We start from the raw sequence: 18,209 nt of genomic DNA on the forward strand, positions 1-18,209 counted from the left end.
TGAAGGATGCAAAGGTCCAAATTCTGATCTCTGTTACACCAGCTAAGTCTGTCAGTGAAGATAATAGTTATTCCAGATTTACACCAGTGTATCTGAACAGAGCATCCAGCCTACAAAAACTGTATTTCCCATTGTAGCTTTTTTGCATTAGATGATGCTGGCACCTGGAATTCTTCACAACAGTACATATGATCTCTTCTTTCTCTGCATAGTAATGCATGTAGATGGCTTTTAGATGGGCTCAGTGTGTCCACTGCATTATTGGCCATGGAAATGTGGCTAGACAGAGCTTTGCATGAGTCTGATAGCAGCAGTGACTACTGAACACTAAAAGGTTCTAAGAAACAGCCCTGAACTTGCTAGTGTTCATGCTAATTCATGTGAAAGCCTCAACACATTTTGGAATCTACAAAGTAAGGAAAAAATAGGCTATGACAGTTTGATTAGAAGTGCTAGTTCTTTTTCTTTCTTGCTTTAAAACAATGATAGCATGAGCTGTAGAGTCTCATTCACAGGAATTGACATTTATTTCCTCTACAAGTGGAGCTTTTTTACAAGTAGAAAAATGCATTTTCTTAGTTCAAACCCTGGTTTAGGTACCAAGTAGGGTGACTTTGGTGGGTTCAAACTTGTTCCTGGTAGATATTTGCCTACATCAAAATGAAAACCTGCTTATGTGTTTTGAAGGTCTTTTAATGAAATACAAAGAATTGTCTCCCTCTTTTAATAGGAAGCCCATTTCTGAATCCTGTTTTACTTACACAGATTCAACAATTGAGCCTAATCTATTATGGGTAACACAGTGAGATCAAAGACGGAGTCTCGTGGGGCTGTCACTTGCTTCAGAATTTTACACATAAATGTAAGATAGGAAAGAATGTAAGATAGGAAAGAATATTCTGTCTTATCTTTATTAGATAGAGGCAAATAATTAGGTACACGTAACAGATATGATAGTTACTCAAGGGGGAATCAAATGTATTTTGATAGTTTTTGATCCAGAAAATGCATACTGAGGAGCTACAAAAATGAGCAAATTACAGATAAGAATATGCCTTGTTTGCATTAACCACGCTTCTTTCTCACTGACTGTTGGGAGAACTAATTCAGTGTTTCTCTGAAAAGGATTTGTACTTCAGTTCAGCAGCATTGTCTGTCTCCCTTTAAACATCTCCAGAACGAAGAGAAAACAGACTTGACTGATAATAGCTCTCACAAGGGCAAACAAAACCCAGTTCAGGGAGACAGGACTCTTAAGTTCTTTTTGTTAATGAGTTAGGAGGGAAATTACTCTCATTCTTACAATAGCAAAGTTCAGAACCGTTCTGGTTTAGGTTTACATTTTTTAAAATTAGTGCTGGTAAGTTTCCAAAGGTAAGATTTGAAAAATTCTAAGCCAAGGCTAGATAAAAACTGTGAACTGGATTCTCCAGTCCATCCACTTGGGTGTGCGGCACAGTGAACTTGAATCAGGAGGAAACTTGTGCTGGAGAATTCCCCCCGTGTACAAGGAATCTCCTCTGGGGGAAAGCTGGTTGAAGGGACTCTACTGCTTCTTGTGCCAGCTCTGCCTCCCAACTCCACTGCCTCCTGTGTCAGCACCAATCCCCTCCCAATATAAGGGGAGAGAGGCCTGGCAGGGGCAGGGAGTGTGGTAAGGGAAGAGAAGAGAGTGGGTATAACAGTGCAAGGCTCCACTATGCCCAATTCTCCACTGGCATAAGGTTAAGGTTCCCTTCCCTTCCAGCTCTGCCCCTGCAGCTTTAACTTATGCTGGAGTTAGATGGCCGAGAATACATGGCCAGGCCCCTGTGCTTGAGCTCAGTGTAGAATCCAGCCCAGAGAGTTTAATTTTGTATTGGTCACTCCTTCTGGGTGTTCCTGGAGCATCTTTAATGAATTCCCTGTGCTCTGATAGTGATGAGATGCTCACTGGGAGATCAGCATTCATCCTTTATAAGAGACTTGCTCACAATCATACTTCAATTGTCCCGGGAACTGAAGGATGATGTCCTCTTAGAGTACGTCTACACTGCAATTAAAACCCACAGCTGGCCCGTGCCAGCTGACTTGGGCTCGCAAGGCTTGGGCTTAGGGGCTGTTTAACTGTGGTGTAGACCAAGCTCTGGGACCCTCTCTCCCCACAGTGTCCTAGAGCCCCAGCTCAGCCCAAACATCTACCCTGCAATTAAACAGCCCCTTAGCCCGAGTCAGCTGACACAGGCCAGCTGTGGGTTTTTAATTGCAGTGTAGACATACCTTTACTAGCCAAATCAGGAGGCCTTACTTAGTATTATTCAGTCCCTACTTAAGTCAGCTCTCATTAATGAGTAAGGACATTTCCCTGAGGGACAAGAGGGTTGAATATAAACCGAGTGATAACTGAGTCAAGGCCCTGGATAAGGAAACATTTTCAGCATCTTCCTTTCTTCTCCTTCCAGTGAGTGTAACAGTAACCGGGACTCCGTGCTCTCCTACACCAGTGTACGGAGTAACAGCTCTTACCTGGGCAGTGACGAGATGGGATCAGGTGAGTGAGTGCCTGGCTATCAACCAGGCGTAATAAAAGAGGCAGTCCAACATCAGATGAGACGGCTGGCTAAATATCTACAGCTTTGCTGGTTGTTATTACCAGCGTGCCTAGTTGCAAAGGTGGTTCATTGAGAGGAACACAGACCAAACTAGTCATAATAATTAAGGAATTAGCGGTCTGCTCTTTCCTCAGTGGACCATTGTACTCATGGTATGTGGAGGAGAAATTAGGCCAGATTAGAGTCCTTTGTTGCTGATTTGCTTACAGAGGGTATTTGCATAGTCTGAAAAATATTTTGATCTGTGGATTGGGGAAGGAGAACTCACAAGCCACCCAGTTTGTCTTCACTGATCTCTTCAAGGTCATTGTATTGCAATAATATTCTTCATCGTTAAAACCACTGTCACAGTGCTTTTTTGGTTGTGCTGTAACACACACAAGATGTGAGAGACCCAAACTGATTAAATGGTTTATAAAAAAAATTCATTTTTCATTTATTAGGTGACGAACTTCCCAGTGACATGAGGATTCCTTCGGACAAACAAGACAAACTCCATGGCTGTCTTGAGCATCTTTTTAACCAGGTACAGAACACTAGCATAGTTACATGAAGCAGCATACACTACATCACAGAACAAGGTGTCAGAAATTACCAAATCAATGGAGTAAGATGCAAGGAAGTGGATGTGAGATAGTTTGAGGAAACGGTTTTGTCTCCACCAACATTCAAGTCACTCTGTGTGGTTAGGACAAGGGTGACCTGCAGCTTTGGATTCATGACAAAGAGCTTTGAAAACAGATGTGTGAAAACCAACGAGTGAAATCTTCTTGTTATGAGTGATTGCAATAGATCTCCTGGACAGAATTTTTGGAAAAACTGCCCCCTATTAGAGGAAAAGAATGTAACCAAAGGATGCCTTTACACATTTATAACCTCAGCTAAATTGTTCTTCTCTATCCCCCTTGTTCACCAGAGCCCAGATCATGACTCTCATGCCCACACTGCATACACATAAATTCAAACTAGGCTCCTGGGGAGAGATGAGGGTTGGAATGGTTTAATTATATTTGCTAAGGATGAGATTTCCATCAAAATTAATGGATCTAGACTCTGGTGTGGAGGATCCAGCTTAGCTTAAGTAAATGTGTTAGCGCCAACATGCAGCAAATGCAGCTTTTTTTGCTCTTTTCCTCAATGAGTGGCCTCTTCAAATATTCTCCTGGAGCTTTACTAAGAGTGACCTAGTCTAATTCCTGCTCCAGGTGGATGCTATCAATGCGCTCCTCAAAGGATCAGTCATAACCAAGGCCTTTGAAGAAACCAAGCACTTTCCAATGGACCACAGTTTGCAAGGTAAAAGAAAAGCAGTTTGGTTGTATTAAATAATGTAATTTCCCAGAATACAACAAGCCCTTAACATTAAGAACTAGAGGTTCAGAAGTCAGTACACCCAAGTTCATGTACAAAATTGTGCACACATAATTTGCACACACAGTTACAACAGTTATGTATGCAGTCACAATAACTGTGCATATAAATGGCCAGTGACATGTTGATTGTTGGTATTCTGTACTGTTCAGTGGGATCTCTACACATCCTGGAGGATTCACCTCTGTAGCACAACCCTAACAAGCTGCAGCTCTGTGACACCCAAAAGTTCTGCATAAGTTTGCTTAAGGAACTACTCCACTTCTTTTTGGGGATGGATAATTGCTAGAGTAACACCATGCACATAACATCAACACACAGTCTGGAAATCAGCCCATTCCCAGAGAGAGCACAAATGATCCTGTGTTTCTTTTCCTCAAAGAGGATGATGGGAATCTGGCCTCATGAGTTTGGTGACCAGAATGTTTTTTTTTTCTCTCTGAAAAAGATTGGTGTTTATTTCTTAAACATTTGCTGCATTTCCTTTTCCTCTTGGAACCTAAACTCTTCTGTTCTTCTTCGAGTGATTGCTCATATCCATTCCAGTTAGGTGTACGCGCCGCGCGTGCACATTCGTCGGAAAACTTTTACCCTAGCAACTCAGTGGGCCGGCAGGTCGCCCCCTAGAGTGGCGCCACCATGGCGCTCCATATATACTCCTGCCGGCCCACCCGCTCCTCAGTTCCTTCTTACCGCCCGTGTCGGTCGTTGGAACAGTGGAGCGCGGCTTAGCTGACCTCCACTTCCCTAGCTACTCGTTTTCTCGTATATAATTATGCAGTTATAACACTTTTATATATATATTTGTATGGTTATACGTGTTTTCTTTGCTAACATGGTTAGTTTAGTTAGCGGGGTTCAGGAAGTAGCCCCTTCCATGAGCCCAGTGCCGGAGCCATGCATGGCTCACCGGGTTTTAAAAGGGGCCCGGCTTGCCAGAAGCCGCGGCCGAAGAGAGATCTACATGACTCCTGTTTGAAGTGCCTCAGGGAATCACACTTGACAGATAAGTGCCCCATTTGCAAGGCTTTTAAGCCGAGAACAAAAGGTGCGGGACTTTCACTTACCCCTCCACCTTGGGCGCCGAGCGATGTTCAAGCGGCGGGCAGAAGCGCCTCCTCGGCACCGGACCCCGCCGGTACCACCAAGGCCTTTCGGCACCGACCGTCGCCGGCACCGATGTCGACTCGGCACCGCTCCCTTCTTCCGAGGTCGAGAGAGTCTACGATTCCTGCTGGTGCCTGGCGGCTCCCCGGCACGCGCCGTGGTTGAGCCTCCTGCTCCCGCTGCTTCCGTGCCACCTGCATCGCAGCCAGAGAGCTCGCCTAAGTTGCGTTATCCGGCACCGTCACCTGCAGAGGCACCGATGACTTCGGCTCCGTCGATTCCAGTCCCCCAGGACCATGGAATCCGGTGCCTGGCAGCTCCCCGGCTCGCGCCGTGGTAGAGCTTACTGCTCCTGCTGCTTCTGTGCCAGCTGCACCACAGCTAGACAGCTCGTCTAAGATGGCTCGCCCGGCACCGACGACGTCGGCACCGTCGATCCCGGTCCCACGAGGGCCGTAGAATCCGGTGCCTGACGGCTCCCCGGCACGCGCCGTGGTTGAGCGTATTGCTCCTGCTGCTTCCGTGCCAGCGGCACCGCAGCCAGAGAGCTCGTCTAAGTCGGATCGCCCGGCGCCGACACCTGCTACGGCACCGATGACGTCGTCACCGTTGATCCCGGTCCCACAAGGGCCGTAGAATCCGGTGCCTGACGGCTCCCCGGCACGCGCCGTGGTTGAGCGTATTGCTCCTGCTGCTTCCGTGCCAGCGGCACCGCAGCCAGAGGGCCCGTCTACGTCGGATCGCCCGGCACCGACACCTGCTGCGGCACCGATGTCGTCGGCACCGTCGATCCCGGTCCCACAAGGGCCGTAGAATCCGGTGCCTGACGGCTCCCCGGCACGCGCCGTGGTTGAGCATATTGCTCCTGCTGCTCCGTGCCAGCGGCACCGCAGCCAGAGGTCTCGTCTACGTCGGATCACCCGGCACCGACACCTGCTGCGGCACCGATGGCGTCGGCACCGTCGATCCCGGTCCCACAAGGGCCGTAGAATCCGGTGCCTGACGGCTCCCCGGCACGCGCCGTGGTTGAGCGTATTGCTCCTGCTGCTTCCGTGCCAATGGCACCGCAGCCAGAGAGCTCGTCTACGTCGGATCGCCCGGCACCGACACCTGCTGCGGCACCGATGACGTCGGCACCGTCGATCCCGGTCCCACAAGGGCCGTAGTATCCGGTGCCTGACGGCTCCCCGGCACGCGCCGTGGTCGAGCTAATGCTCCGGCTGCTTCCGTGCCAACGGCACCGCGGCCAGAGGGCTGGTCTAAGTCGGATCACCCGGCACCGACACCTGCTGCGGCACCGATGACGTCGGCACCGTCGATCCCGGTCCCGCAAGGGCCGTAGAATCCGGTGCCTGACGGCTCCCCGGCACGCGCCGTGGTTGAGCTCCTGCTCCGGCTGCTTCCATGCCAACCGAAGCCTCTGAGGCACCGACAACATCGGCACCGTCGATTCCAGTCCCACAAGGGCTATCGAATCCGGTGCCCGACGGCTCCCCGGCACGCGCCGTGGTTGAGCGTATTACTCCCGCTGCTTCAGTGCTGACGGCACCGCAGCCAGACAGCTTATCTAGCTCGGTTCGCCCGGCACCGGCACCTACCGAAGTCTGATAACCTCGGTACCGTGGATCCCGGCCCCACGAGGGCCGTCGAATCCGGTGCCTGACAGCTCCCCAGTACGCTCTGTGGTTGAGCCTGCTGTTCCCTGCAAGCCGGAGATGTTACCAACGGCGAGGGCTCTCAGTGCCATGACAGAGTCAGTGCTGCCTGACCCGGGCACCGCCGGTACGGGTAATACAGTCTCTTCAAGGGACTGTCCCCTGTCAGTACAGCAGAGCGGCACCGTTCATGATCACGGTCCCGCAGACACTCCAAGTCCCGCCGGACACCACTGGCAGTCCCGGTGCTGTTTTCCTCGGTACTGGTCACACTCGCTGCACCGGTCGGTATCCCGTTCGCCGACCCGCTATCGGCACCGTTCCGACATCTGGCACCGGGGCAGGTACCTTGACTCCTGTAGCTCTTCTCCGAGCCTCGAGATCTCGGTCGACCTCCCGACACCGTTCTGGTTGCGGGTCTGGATCTCGTTCCAGGTACCGATACGCCTCCCGATGCCGGTCCCCGGTGCCGAGTTGGGCAAGGTCCGAGTGAGTCAGAAACTCGGCCCGTGCCTTCTTTCGTACCTCCATGGCCGTCCGGACACGCATCCGTGTCATCTCATATGCGCAGATTTTATGCTCAGGACCACGATCCTGATATGATGGCCAGCGGGCGCCAGCCCCGAAGCAGAAAGAGCCTTGGCGAATGCAAGGTGTACTCTGCAGGGGCCCTGCACCTCTGGGTAGCAAAGCAACAAGCCTTGCTTAGCTGCGATAATTATAGCACCTGGGTGGAGGAGTTTCTCCCTCGAACCTCCCACCTGGAGTTCGCTGCCGTCTTGGAGGACGGGGGAAAGAATTTACCCCTTGTTGGTAAAGGCATCTTCGCGGCAGAGACAGCCCCAGACTGCGAAGCCTGCTGGACAATAGGGTCCTAATGCGTCTCAGCATGTATACGCCAGCGACCAAACGCAGGCCTTTATGGCCCCAGCCGCCATACTCTGTGCCTAGCCAGAGGCAGAACTCTGGAGAACGGCAAGGCCAAGGTGGTCGCAGATAAAAGTCAGGCCCCCTAAAAAGCCAAAGTCAAGGTCCCTCGCAATTACCACTGGGACAAAAGACGGACCTTCCAAGGTTCGCCGGAGGGCGGTGTACCAGTCGCAGGACGGGATCCTGATCCCGCTTTCTCCTGGCATGGCCCCAGTTACTTTCAGATCGCTGGGTCCTGCACACGATGGAGCATAGGTACCACCTTTAAATTGCTCCAGCCCTGTCCCCCTTCAGCGGACGAAAGGGGCTAGGGGTTTTCCTCCCGTTATGCCCTAGTCCCCCACTCGAACACAGGTCTCAGACCTCCCTGGTCCTGCATGGACTCAACCGGTTTGGGATAAGGTTGAAGTTCTGCATGGTATCCCTGGGAACCATTATTCCATCCTTGCCTCCTGGGGGCTACTATGCCGCCCTGGATAGGAAGGACGCGTACTTTCGCAATGCCATCTTCCCTCTGCACGGGAGATGCCTCCGCTTTATAGCCAGCGGTGAATACTCCCGGTTTACGGCCATAGTCGCCGCCTACCATAGCTATGTCGGATATGCGTTTTTCCGTATTGGGACGATTCGCTTATCCGAGGAGACTCTGAGACACAAACCACTCAGCCCGTGGGCATCGTCACGGTCTTATTCACAGCTCAAGGCCTGATGATTACTATAGAGCAATCCACTCTGGTTCCCACGCAGAGGTTGGGCTTCCTAGGGGCGATCTTGGTCTCCTACCTAGCCGGAGCCTGCTTATCACAACTGCGGTTTTAGGCGATGGCAACAATCATCTGAGGTCTGAAGGCTTTCCCAACGACCTCAGCTCGTTCTTGTCTCAGTCTCCTGGGTCCATGGTTGCCTGCAAGTTTGTAACCAAACACGCCAAGCTCCGCCTCCGTCCTCTCCAAGTCCGGCCCACCTCGGCGTACCGCTTGGACAGGGAGCCAGTGGTCAGGGTAGTCACCGTTCCCTCGAACGCCTTAGGCTCCCTAGAGTGGTGGCTAACTCCCTCCTTGGTGTGGACAGGGATGCGGTTTCATCCGCCCCAGCCCTCACTGCCCCTGACGGCGGACGCATCATCTCTCTGCTCGAGTGCTCATGGTCACCTCCGAGCTTAAGGCCTTCGGTCTTCTAGGGAGCTGGCATTCCTCATTAATGCCCCAAAAATGAGAGTAGTCCGCCTGGCATGCCAGGGGTTCCAGCGGCAGCTGCGAGGCCGTTGTATCTCGGTGTTTACAGCCAACACAATGGCCAGGTGCTTCATAAGTATTCCGGGGGGACATAGTCCTTCCCCCTTTTTTGTCAGGAGGCCATCCATTTCCGGGTCTTTTGCATGGCCCACTCGATGGAGCTGGCGACGTCCTTTCTCCCAGGCATTCGGAACGTCTTAACTCTTTGACTCAGCAGGTTTTTCCTGTCTTACGAGTGATCACTCTGCCCCATGTGCGGCGTCCCGCTTTCCGGAAGTGGAGATGGTTCCTCACACAGACCTGTTCGCTCACCGCGAGAGCAGGAAATGCCAGGTGTTCTGCTCCTTCCAAGGTCTCTCCTCGGAATCGATCTTGGACGCATTCCTGATGCCGTGGAACGGCCAACTGCCTTATGCCTTCCCACTGTTCCCACTGGTTCGTTACGTCCTGCTCAAACTCCGCAGGGGCAGAGCGTGCATCATCATGATCACTCCAGAGTGGTCCAGGCAGCACTGACATACCACGTTGCTCGGCCTGTCAGCCCAGACCTCATCACTCAGGGCAATGACAGGCTTCGTCACTCGGACCTGCAGCCTCTTCGCCTCACGGTGGCTCCTGCGTACCTGAGTCGGGGTGACAGGCAGCCTTCCACCTGGTCAACGTACCGAGCCAGGTGGAAGCGTTTCCTTTACAGCTGCAGTACGCTCGATCTTGCTCCTGCTGAGGTCTCGATCCCCTCTATTTGGCCTGCCTCTGGCCTTCAGCGGCAGGATCTGGCGGTATCATCGCTGAGGATACTCTCAGCAGCCATCCCTACCTTCCAGCAGGCTAAGATGGACGTTCAGTGTCCCACGCTCTATGGGTTCGAGGTCCCTCAAGGGCTTGGAGCGCTTGCACCCTCGGGTGCGCCGCCCAGCCCCGCCCTGGGACCTCAACCTAGTCTTGGCCAGACGGGTCTCTGAGATCAGAGCTCTTACGAAGGTTCCACGAAGACAAGGTGCAGTTATGACCGCACCCGGCTTTCCTCCCTAAAGTGTTTTGGCCTTTCATGTTACCCACAGCTCAACGCAATGGGCATAACCGTTGCACTCCTTGGACATCTGTGGAGTGCTCGCATTATATTGTGCTGACAGAATCATTGCCTAAGGCGCCCCAGCTCTGCCCCGGTAGCGGGCCAAAGGGAGGGCTTGCTTGTTTTCCTCTCAGAGGATCTCATCTTGGGTGATGGCGGACATCCCCACTTGTTATGATTTGGCTCATAGTTCCCCAAGCCACATCACCGTGCATTCTACCAGGGCTCAGGCTTCATCTGCCGCCTTGCTGGCTCGTGTTTCTACCCACGAGACCTGTCGCGAAGCTCCATTGGTCCTCGGTCCTTACCTTTGCTTCGCAGTATGCCCTGGTTCAGCAGTCAAGAGAGGCTGTAGCCTCTGGCTCGGCAGTTTTATTCTGCCACATTTCACTCCGACCCCACCGCCTTTGTAAGGCTTGGGATTCACCTAACTGGAATGGATATGAGCAATCACTCGAAGAAGAAAAGACGGTTACTCACCTTTGTAACTGTTGTTCTTCGAGATGTGTTGCTCATATCCATTCCGCACCCGCCCTCCTTCCCCACTGTCGGAGTAGCCGGCAAGAAGGAACTGAGGAGCGGGTGGGCCGGCAGGAGTATATATGGAGCGCCATGGTGGCGCCACTCTAGGGGGCGACCTGCCGGCCCACTGAGTTGCTAGGGTAAAAGTTTTCCGACGAATGTGCACGCGCGGCGCGTACACCTAACTGGAATGGATATGAGCAACACATCTCGAAGAACAACAGTTACAAAGGTGAGTAACCGTCTTTTATCTTGGCTGATCTTCAGGTGTTCTGGTCAAGGGTTCTCTCTCTTTCTTTTATCCCCTGTTTTTAGCTACATGGGCAACTTGCATAGTCACTCTTCTTCAGAGTTAGGAGAGGCTCCTGTGAACACTGTGGAAATATTTTGAAAAGCCATGTTCCTGTGACATTTCAACAGCTGTAGAGTACCTATCCCTGCCTTTACAAAGGCTGTAGAGTACCTTATCCCTTTGAATGCAGTAAGGAAACAGCAGCCACCCTGTACATATTTTCATCAAGCTTTATTTTGTTTGTTTCACTTAAACATAGACTTGTCTATTCAAACTGACTCAATTGCACTGAAAGAGCCTTTCAGTTCACTGCAGCTTCAGGATGGTCCCATATTAATCACCAGGAATCACACTACAGGACTAGACAAGCCCTGATTATAGTCAGTGGGAATCTCTGCCCAAATTACCTTCTTAATGCAGTCCCGAGTTGCAAATAAGCATGAAAAGGAGAGCTTACCATGGTCACATCTCAGTGATGGGTGAGAACTTGCAAATCATCCTCTCTCTTTTTGGAGACAGTAATTTGGCTCGCAGTACCACTGACACCAGAGTGTTTGGCTAAACCACATAACTGCATCATAAGGAATAGAATTTACCCTCTTCAGTTCAAAATACATAGGTTTCTACCTGAAACAAAGCAGAATATTAACTAGCTTATATGTTCCCAGCAGCCACAGCCTTAACTAAGTGTTGGTCTGATTTCCCCCAGGAGGTGACACAGACATACTTGGCTATACATTAGAAGAGGCAGAGAGAACCAGAGGGGAATGCTGAGCTTAGTTCTGCAGCCATGGTGCTCAGGGATCTATTTGTAATATATTGCAAAAGAAGTTAATCACACAATTCCAGTGCATTGTGCATGTGAGTTGCATGCCTAATTTTTGTGTATGATGCTGAAAATATAACAAGCAAGGACTCTGTTTTAACAAGACTATAGGAAATAGCAATCTTTTTTTCTATCTGCATCAGATCCATTTAAGAAATTCCCTCACAGGTGATGGTTGCTGTAGGTAGCGTATTCATTGGTTAGACCTATATGCAAATTATATAGCTAATAAGCTACTCTGAGTTATGCGGCATCTCTCCGCTGCTTGGACTAATTTCTCTCTTTTGCTGCAGAATTTAAACAGAAGGAAGAAACCACAATAAGGTGCTGGAATAATATTCAATTCAGTGTCCAGGAAGATCCCTGGAACCTTCCACTGCGTATCAAGAACCTTGTTGAAACCATTCAAAAACATGTGGAAGGTCTGTGAATGCAGGGTGGTCATTTATCCGTTCAGTGTTAAAGGAGTGTTTTGTTTCTAGAGATGAGCACAAGCTGTAAAGCTCATGGAAGTGAATAAAAAGGGGAGGGGCCGGATCCGATGTTTTTGTTGAGATCATTAGGGAGCTAAAAACCAGTTGCAGAATTTGGAGCCAAACATCTCCACTGTTTGGGGTTGTTCTGACGTTTGGTTTTGGCCCATACCTGACTGTTAAGATAGAAAATTGTATCTATGGAAAAATCATCCTTCCCTAAGTTCCCAGCAACTTTGCAACATATTAAAATGGAATGGGTTTGAAATATCCAGTTTTTGCTTTATGTTTGCCCTCATGCTACAGAGCATAAGCCAACGTCTTAACTATCAGGGTCAGGAGGAAACATTCCTAAGGGGCAGGTTATTCTGTAACTGCCTACTGCAGAGTTTTGGTCAGTGTCTAATTTGTATGAAAGAGGTGCCAGGGCTCAAGCAATTAGGTGCTGGGGCTCAAGAATTTTTTTACTTTCATAATTTGACACAGTAAGCCCAGAGGTGCCTGGGCTGTGAACTGTCAAGCCTAGAGGTGCTCAGCTCTGGCAAGCCCTGGCACAAATTAAGCACTGTTTTTGTTGCACCTTCCTTGGAAGCTGCTGATATGGGCCACCAGCAGAGACAAGATGCTGTACTAGGTAGACTTCTGGTTACCCAGTCTGGCAGTGAATTTTGTTCGCTAAGTGTAATATGATAATTGAAATAAATAGACCTGGATTTTAGAGGGGAGTGGGGAGAGTGGGTTATTGTTCTTCCCAGTGATGATGTATTACAGCACCAAAACTGTGGATTGAATTATAATGTGGAACTTTTTTCTAATTCTCTTAGTCTATTTCTGAAGTCTATAGCAGGGCCGCCCAGAGGATTCCGGGGGCCTGGGGCCATCGGCGGCAGGTGGCTCCAGTGGACCTCCCGCAGGCGTGCCTGTGGAGGGTCTGCTGGTCCCGTGGCTCCGGTGGAGCATCCGCAGGCATGCCTGTGAGAGGTCCACCGGAGCCGCGGGACCAGCAAGCGGCAGGGCGACCCCCATGCGGCGAAATTCTAGAGCCGGCCCTGTTCGGCGGCGGGGGGCCCTTCCGTTCTCGGACCCGCCGCCGAAGTGCCCCGAAGACCCGTGGCGGGGGCCCTCTGCCGGCAAATTACCGCCGAAGCAGGACCCGCCGCCAAAGTGCAGCCCGCTCTTCGGCACTAATTTGGTGGCGGGGGACCCCTACCGCGGGTCTTTGGGGCACTTCGGCGGCGGGTCCTGGAACGGAAGGGCCCACCACTGAATTACTGCCAAAGACCAGGTTGCACTTCAGCGGCAGGTCCCGCTTCGGCAGTAATTCGCTGGCGGGAGGTCCTTCCCCCCCGGAGCAGAAGGACCCCCCCCGCCGGCAAAAACTGGGAGCGGAAGAAGCTCTGGGGCCTGGCCCCCAAGAGTTTTCCGGGCCCCCCCCCCCGGAGCAAGTGAAGGACCCCGCTCCAGGGGCCCCGAAAAACTCTTGTGGGGGCCCCTGCGGAGCCCGGGGCCTGGGGCAAACTGCCCCTCTTGTCCCCCCCTCTGGGTGGCCCTGGTCTATAGGGACTGAATTGGGTCAGAGTGACTTGCTTGCTGGTGTAATTTTAAAAAACACTTAAAGAAAATGAAATAGAAAAAAGACTAGGCAGATTCTGAAAGGAGGTGAGCGAAGGAGATGGATGTAACCAGTCCCTGTAACTCCCTGAACCATTACATTTACAAAACACCCTGCTTAAAAAGCTTCAGTAGGATTCAAGTAGGATGACTGAGTCTAGTGATGTCTACTCTCAAGTGCAAGGCCCAGCACTGAGATCACCTCTGTAGGGATTCCTCCACATGTGCAATTTGTTCCCAATAATTCATGGTAGTCGATGGAGCATTTAATCTATCAAGGGGCCTGATTTATGCCTTGCTCCCTGCTTAATCAAACATTTATAGCAAGGAATAACTCAAGATTAAATAGAGATGGAGAGAGGTGTCAGCAGGGTACAATCAAATCCACCTTTGCATCATGTTTATCAGGTCCTTCCTTCTCTTTTCTCTTCTAGATGGGAAGAATCAACTGCTTCTGGCCTTGCTAAAATGCACAGGTAAGGGCTTCTGGTTTGGGGTATTGGTGGAAAACTTTGCCATGCTGGTAGATGTCCTAAAGTGTGTAGTTTAGCTGGCATGTGTACATGCCTGCGTATGTTTGAATCGCTCTGTCCAGTCACAGAGATCACAATACATTATCCAGCTAGTGGTGTGCTTGCAAATCTGGTTCAACCATGCTACTGATGACATTATGCCATTTCTTGTGCTCATGCTGGGCAGCTCTTTCCTACTTCCTTTTTGCTCAGTCTCACTTAGTCTTGGGGTTGCTCACTTTATGGTCCTGTATCACCACGCGTGTTGTAAATGTCATCAAGCACCATGTCCCTTTGCCCTTTCTTCATCTTCTTCCCTTTGTGTAAGCCTTGTTCCCAGTTGGCCTCCACCGTTTCTTGATGTGGTGGAGACATGCAGCAAAAAAAATGAGAAGCTATTGCACAATTCATTATGAGGTTGTGGGCCTGTCATTCTTTTCAAGCAGGCTACCAAGATAAGGAGTTTGGGTTTTGCCTTGTGTATAATTTTAGGATGTGCATTTCCCCTTTAACCAGCTCATTATTTCCTCAGTGCATCTATATAAGTCCCTTTAGTGTTAACAAGAGCCAAACTTACATAGCAAAGTCCTAAGGGCTTGATCCTGCCTTACTGAAGCCAATGGGAGTTTTGTTATTGATTTTAAAAGGAGCAGGCTAAGACCACAGCAGTGTAAGCCCAGGGTTAGAAGATGCTGAGGTAGCAAACTCTGGGTTTGTTAACCTAGCGCTTGAGTGTCTACACTCATTTGTAACCTAGGTTAGCACCCATTGAAACATGGGGCCCCAGCATCTACACTGCATTATACAGTCCTGAGTCCAACCGCCCATATCCCAGACTTCCCTGCGCCCTCCCAAAATGGGACCACTCTAGCTCTTTGTAGTGTCGGAAAACTTGATTGTCCAGCAAACTTGACTGTCCAGAGGACAAAATAGTCAACCCTTGGGACTGGGGGACACTTTTGGTAGATTCCCAGAGCACGTATCCAGTGAGGGCTGTGTATACCCTGCAAACTCTGGGACCTGACTTGACTCAGACTCGGACCTTCCCCACCCATAGTGTCCTGGGAGCCTGGCCTGAGCTCTTGGTCAGTGCGATTTCTGAGTAGAATCTGAACTCTGGATTTACATTGCAGTGTAGACGTACCCTAAATTTGCACCAGCATACATTGCAGGCATCATCATTACAAGGGGAAAAAACACACACTGGCAAATCGGATAACTCTCTCTCCCTATTTGTACAGTTACTTCATTTGCACATGTAAATAGCCATATTTTGTATCTGTAAAAAAAGGCAATACATAATAACATATAATATGTCCTCATCATTTGCTGGATCATTTTTAAGGATGGCTGAAAATCTGGGGCTTGATTCTCAGCTGCACTAAGTGAGAGTAGGAGGCAAAGGTGGCTCTAAGCCACCTTTTTGTTTCCCCCAATCCTGGGGCTGGCTGGGGTCCAAACCGACCCTGGTGTAAATAGAGCTGTAATGGTTTTTGCTCTGCCCCATCCTATTCTTCCTCCTCAGCCCTTTATGGAACAACCTACAGAGAAGGTGTAGAGCTGGCTGTGCCACCTTTACATCATCTAGGGAGTCCATTGTCGATAGAGCAGCTTTAAGCCCTCTTTGCCCTGTGCTGAGGAGCTGGCCCTTGGTCTTGCTTGTCTTAGTTCTTTCATTGTTGCATTCAGTGCTTTATAAAAACAATCTGTATCATCAAAGCCTCCATGTGATGTATTCAGCTTCGTTCTTTAGAAAACACTTTCTTGGGAACAAGAGAGGCTGCTATAACGTACCTACTGCATATCAGGAAAAACTCAAGGTGCCTAGGAAGCCACTCTTCATTTATTCATGTGCTTCCCTTTTCTGCCCTTTGCATATTCTTTGTATAATCTGCAATCCCCTGAAGTGTGACAGTTTATTTGGCCAGCATAAGACTGACTGGCAGGCTCAGTGGAAGCACAGTAAACACTGTGGAGATTCCCCCAGACAAACATGAACCATCTAGCCCTTGGCATCCAGACAAATGGACAAGTAGGCACTGGCATCTGTATGGGGGAAAACAAAAGGAAGACTGGGCTGGAAAATCCTCTGTCTTTCTCACACCCCCAGCCTCTCCTAATAGGGGACAGATAGCAGGAGCCAGTGCAAGGTGACAGCTCAAATCAAAGGTCATACAGAGACTGCCTTCCATTCCATCTCAGACAAACTCCCTCTGACTCCTTTGTGACTCTCTTCCCTTCTCTCTGGCAGATACTGAGCTGCAGTTGAGACGAGATGTCATTTTCTGCCAGTCCCTGGTGGCTGCTATTTGCACTTTCTCGGAGCAGTTGCTGGCTGCTCTCAACTACAGATACAACAACAACGGGGAGTATGAAGAGAGCAGCAGGGATGCCAGCAGGAAATGGCTGGAGCAGATAGCAGCCACTGGGGTTTTACTTCACTACCAGTCCCTGCTGTCCCCCAGTGTGGTAAGAGAGATGCTAAAGAATGGGTTTCACAGCTTCACAGTGAATCCTGATCTCTTCAAGGTCACCTGGACACTTTCCTCCTACTTACCTCCTGGCCAGAGCCTCTGAGTTTATCTATAGGGAAACTCCTACCCCCTCAAGGAACTCTCTGTTATTCTCATCCTAACAGCCTACCCATCACACACTGATCCTCACAAATGCCAAACTGCTGGCCTGGGCCAGGTGAACACATTTCACTATTGAAAGATAATAGACAGCCTGCCACACAGAGAAGGGGCAGGTTGATATTTTGCCAGAGAGGTTTCTTTTTCTGGAGTAATGCTGTCTTCTTTACTGTGGACTAATTTCACAGTTGCTAGGAAAGTGTGTGTGACCTGCCCTCTGCTGGTGAGAAAATGAATTTTAATAAGCAGTCAAAAATGGTTCATTGTGTTCCCAGAGCTCAGAGCAAACTGCAAATCTGGTCCTTTCTCCATGTGCTGACTGAAGTCACTACCCAGGTTCAACACAGGCAGTGGTTTTGAAAGCTTTCTCTCATGCTGCCCTGGCTATGTGCTCCAAGCCTGACCTGGAGGCGCCACATCTAGTATGAGAAGGGCAGGAATCGTAAAATCCACTGGCCTGTGTTGAGTAGGAAGCTCTCAGGCAAATGCGACCAACTTCGGCAGGATCTAAGCAAAAATAATAATTTTAGAAGGAAAATGAGTGTGAAACTATGAAGGGAAATCAGGTCTGATAAAAACAAGAACTGTGGAGTGAGACACATTTATGTCCATTCTCCCTTTGGATAGATTACCCATTCGTGTTTGTTTCTCTCCACCACAGAAGGAAGAGCGCATCATGCTAGAAGACATCTCAGTCACTCTGTCTGAGCTGGACAAGGTTGCCTTTTATTTCAAGCAGCTGGACGAAAGTCTCGTAGCAAGTGAGATTTTTTAGGTTTTTCTATGAACTCTTCTTTCTTGTCTGTATTCCTGGTCAATTTACTCCATGATATTAAATCCTTCAGAAGTGCTCAATCCTGAAAAGCGCTGAGCATCTCATGTGAAGTGCCGCATTCCCACAACTTCCACAGAATGTAATGGGAGTTAAAGTCACGCAGCACCACACCCAAGGTTATATTGCGTGATTGGGCCCTAAAATGATAACTTGCATCAGCTTGCCCTGTTTTCTGGACCAGGTAGGACAGGATCATAGCCAATCAGCTTTCTTCATAGCCAGGACTACTGCTCGGACTTGCCTCATATGAGCAAGGAGGAGAAACTTAGTGAGATGAGTATCCCTTGCTATCTTTTATCAGACTGACTATCCATTTTGGAATATCTGCTTAGCCCCTTATCCTACGGCTGTTATTTGGAATAGTAAGTATTAGTCTCTCTGTGACTCTAGTGGCTAAAGCATAACAGAAATTATAATCATAACTGCAAGTAATTGCTGAGGACCTTGCCTCCAGACCTGTTAATTGACTGCACGAGGGTAGGGCTAGTAGTGTCAGCCTCACTGCATCCTCTGAAGCATCTAACGATGCCACTTGTAAAACCTC

At 49.8% G+C, this 18,209-nt stretch overlaps 1 protein-coding gene across 4 annotated transcripts in view; it reads left to right on the forward strand.

Annotated features, from left to right (window-relative positions):
* Positions 1-18,209, forward strand: part of PREX1 (phosphatidylinositol-3,4,5-trisphosphate dependent Rac exchange factor 1) — a 238,754-nt gene that overhangs the window by 210,787 nt on the left and 9,758 nt on the right. For all 4 annotated transcript variants that reach the window (XM_030533287.1, XM_030533286.1, XM_030533285.1 and 1 more), the window contains 7 exons: positions 2,442-2,530; positions 3,035-3,117; positions 3,797-3,887; positions 11,895-12,023; positions 14,120-14,161; positions 16,449-16,666; positions 17,492-17,591. In XM_030533287.1, coding sequence (XP_030389147.1) covers positions 2,442-2,530; positions 3,035-3,117; positions 3,797-3,887; positions 11,895-12,023; positions 14,120-14,161; positions 16,449-16,666; positions 17,492-17,591 — 752 coding nt within the window. The remainder of the gene's footprint in view (positions 1-2,441; positions 2,531-3,034; positions 3,118-3,796; positions 3,888-11,894; positions 12,024-14,119; positions 14,162-16,448; positions 16,667-17,491; positions 17,592-18,209) is intronic.

This window comes from Gopherus evgoodei, chromosome 14, assembly GCF_007399415.2.
Source record: "Gopherus evgoodei ecotype Sinaloan lineage chromosome 14, rGopEvg1_v1.p, whole genome shotgun sequence".
Taxonomy (NCBI): Eukaryota; Metazoa; Chordata; order Testudines; family Testudinidae; genus Gopherus; species Gopherus evgoodei.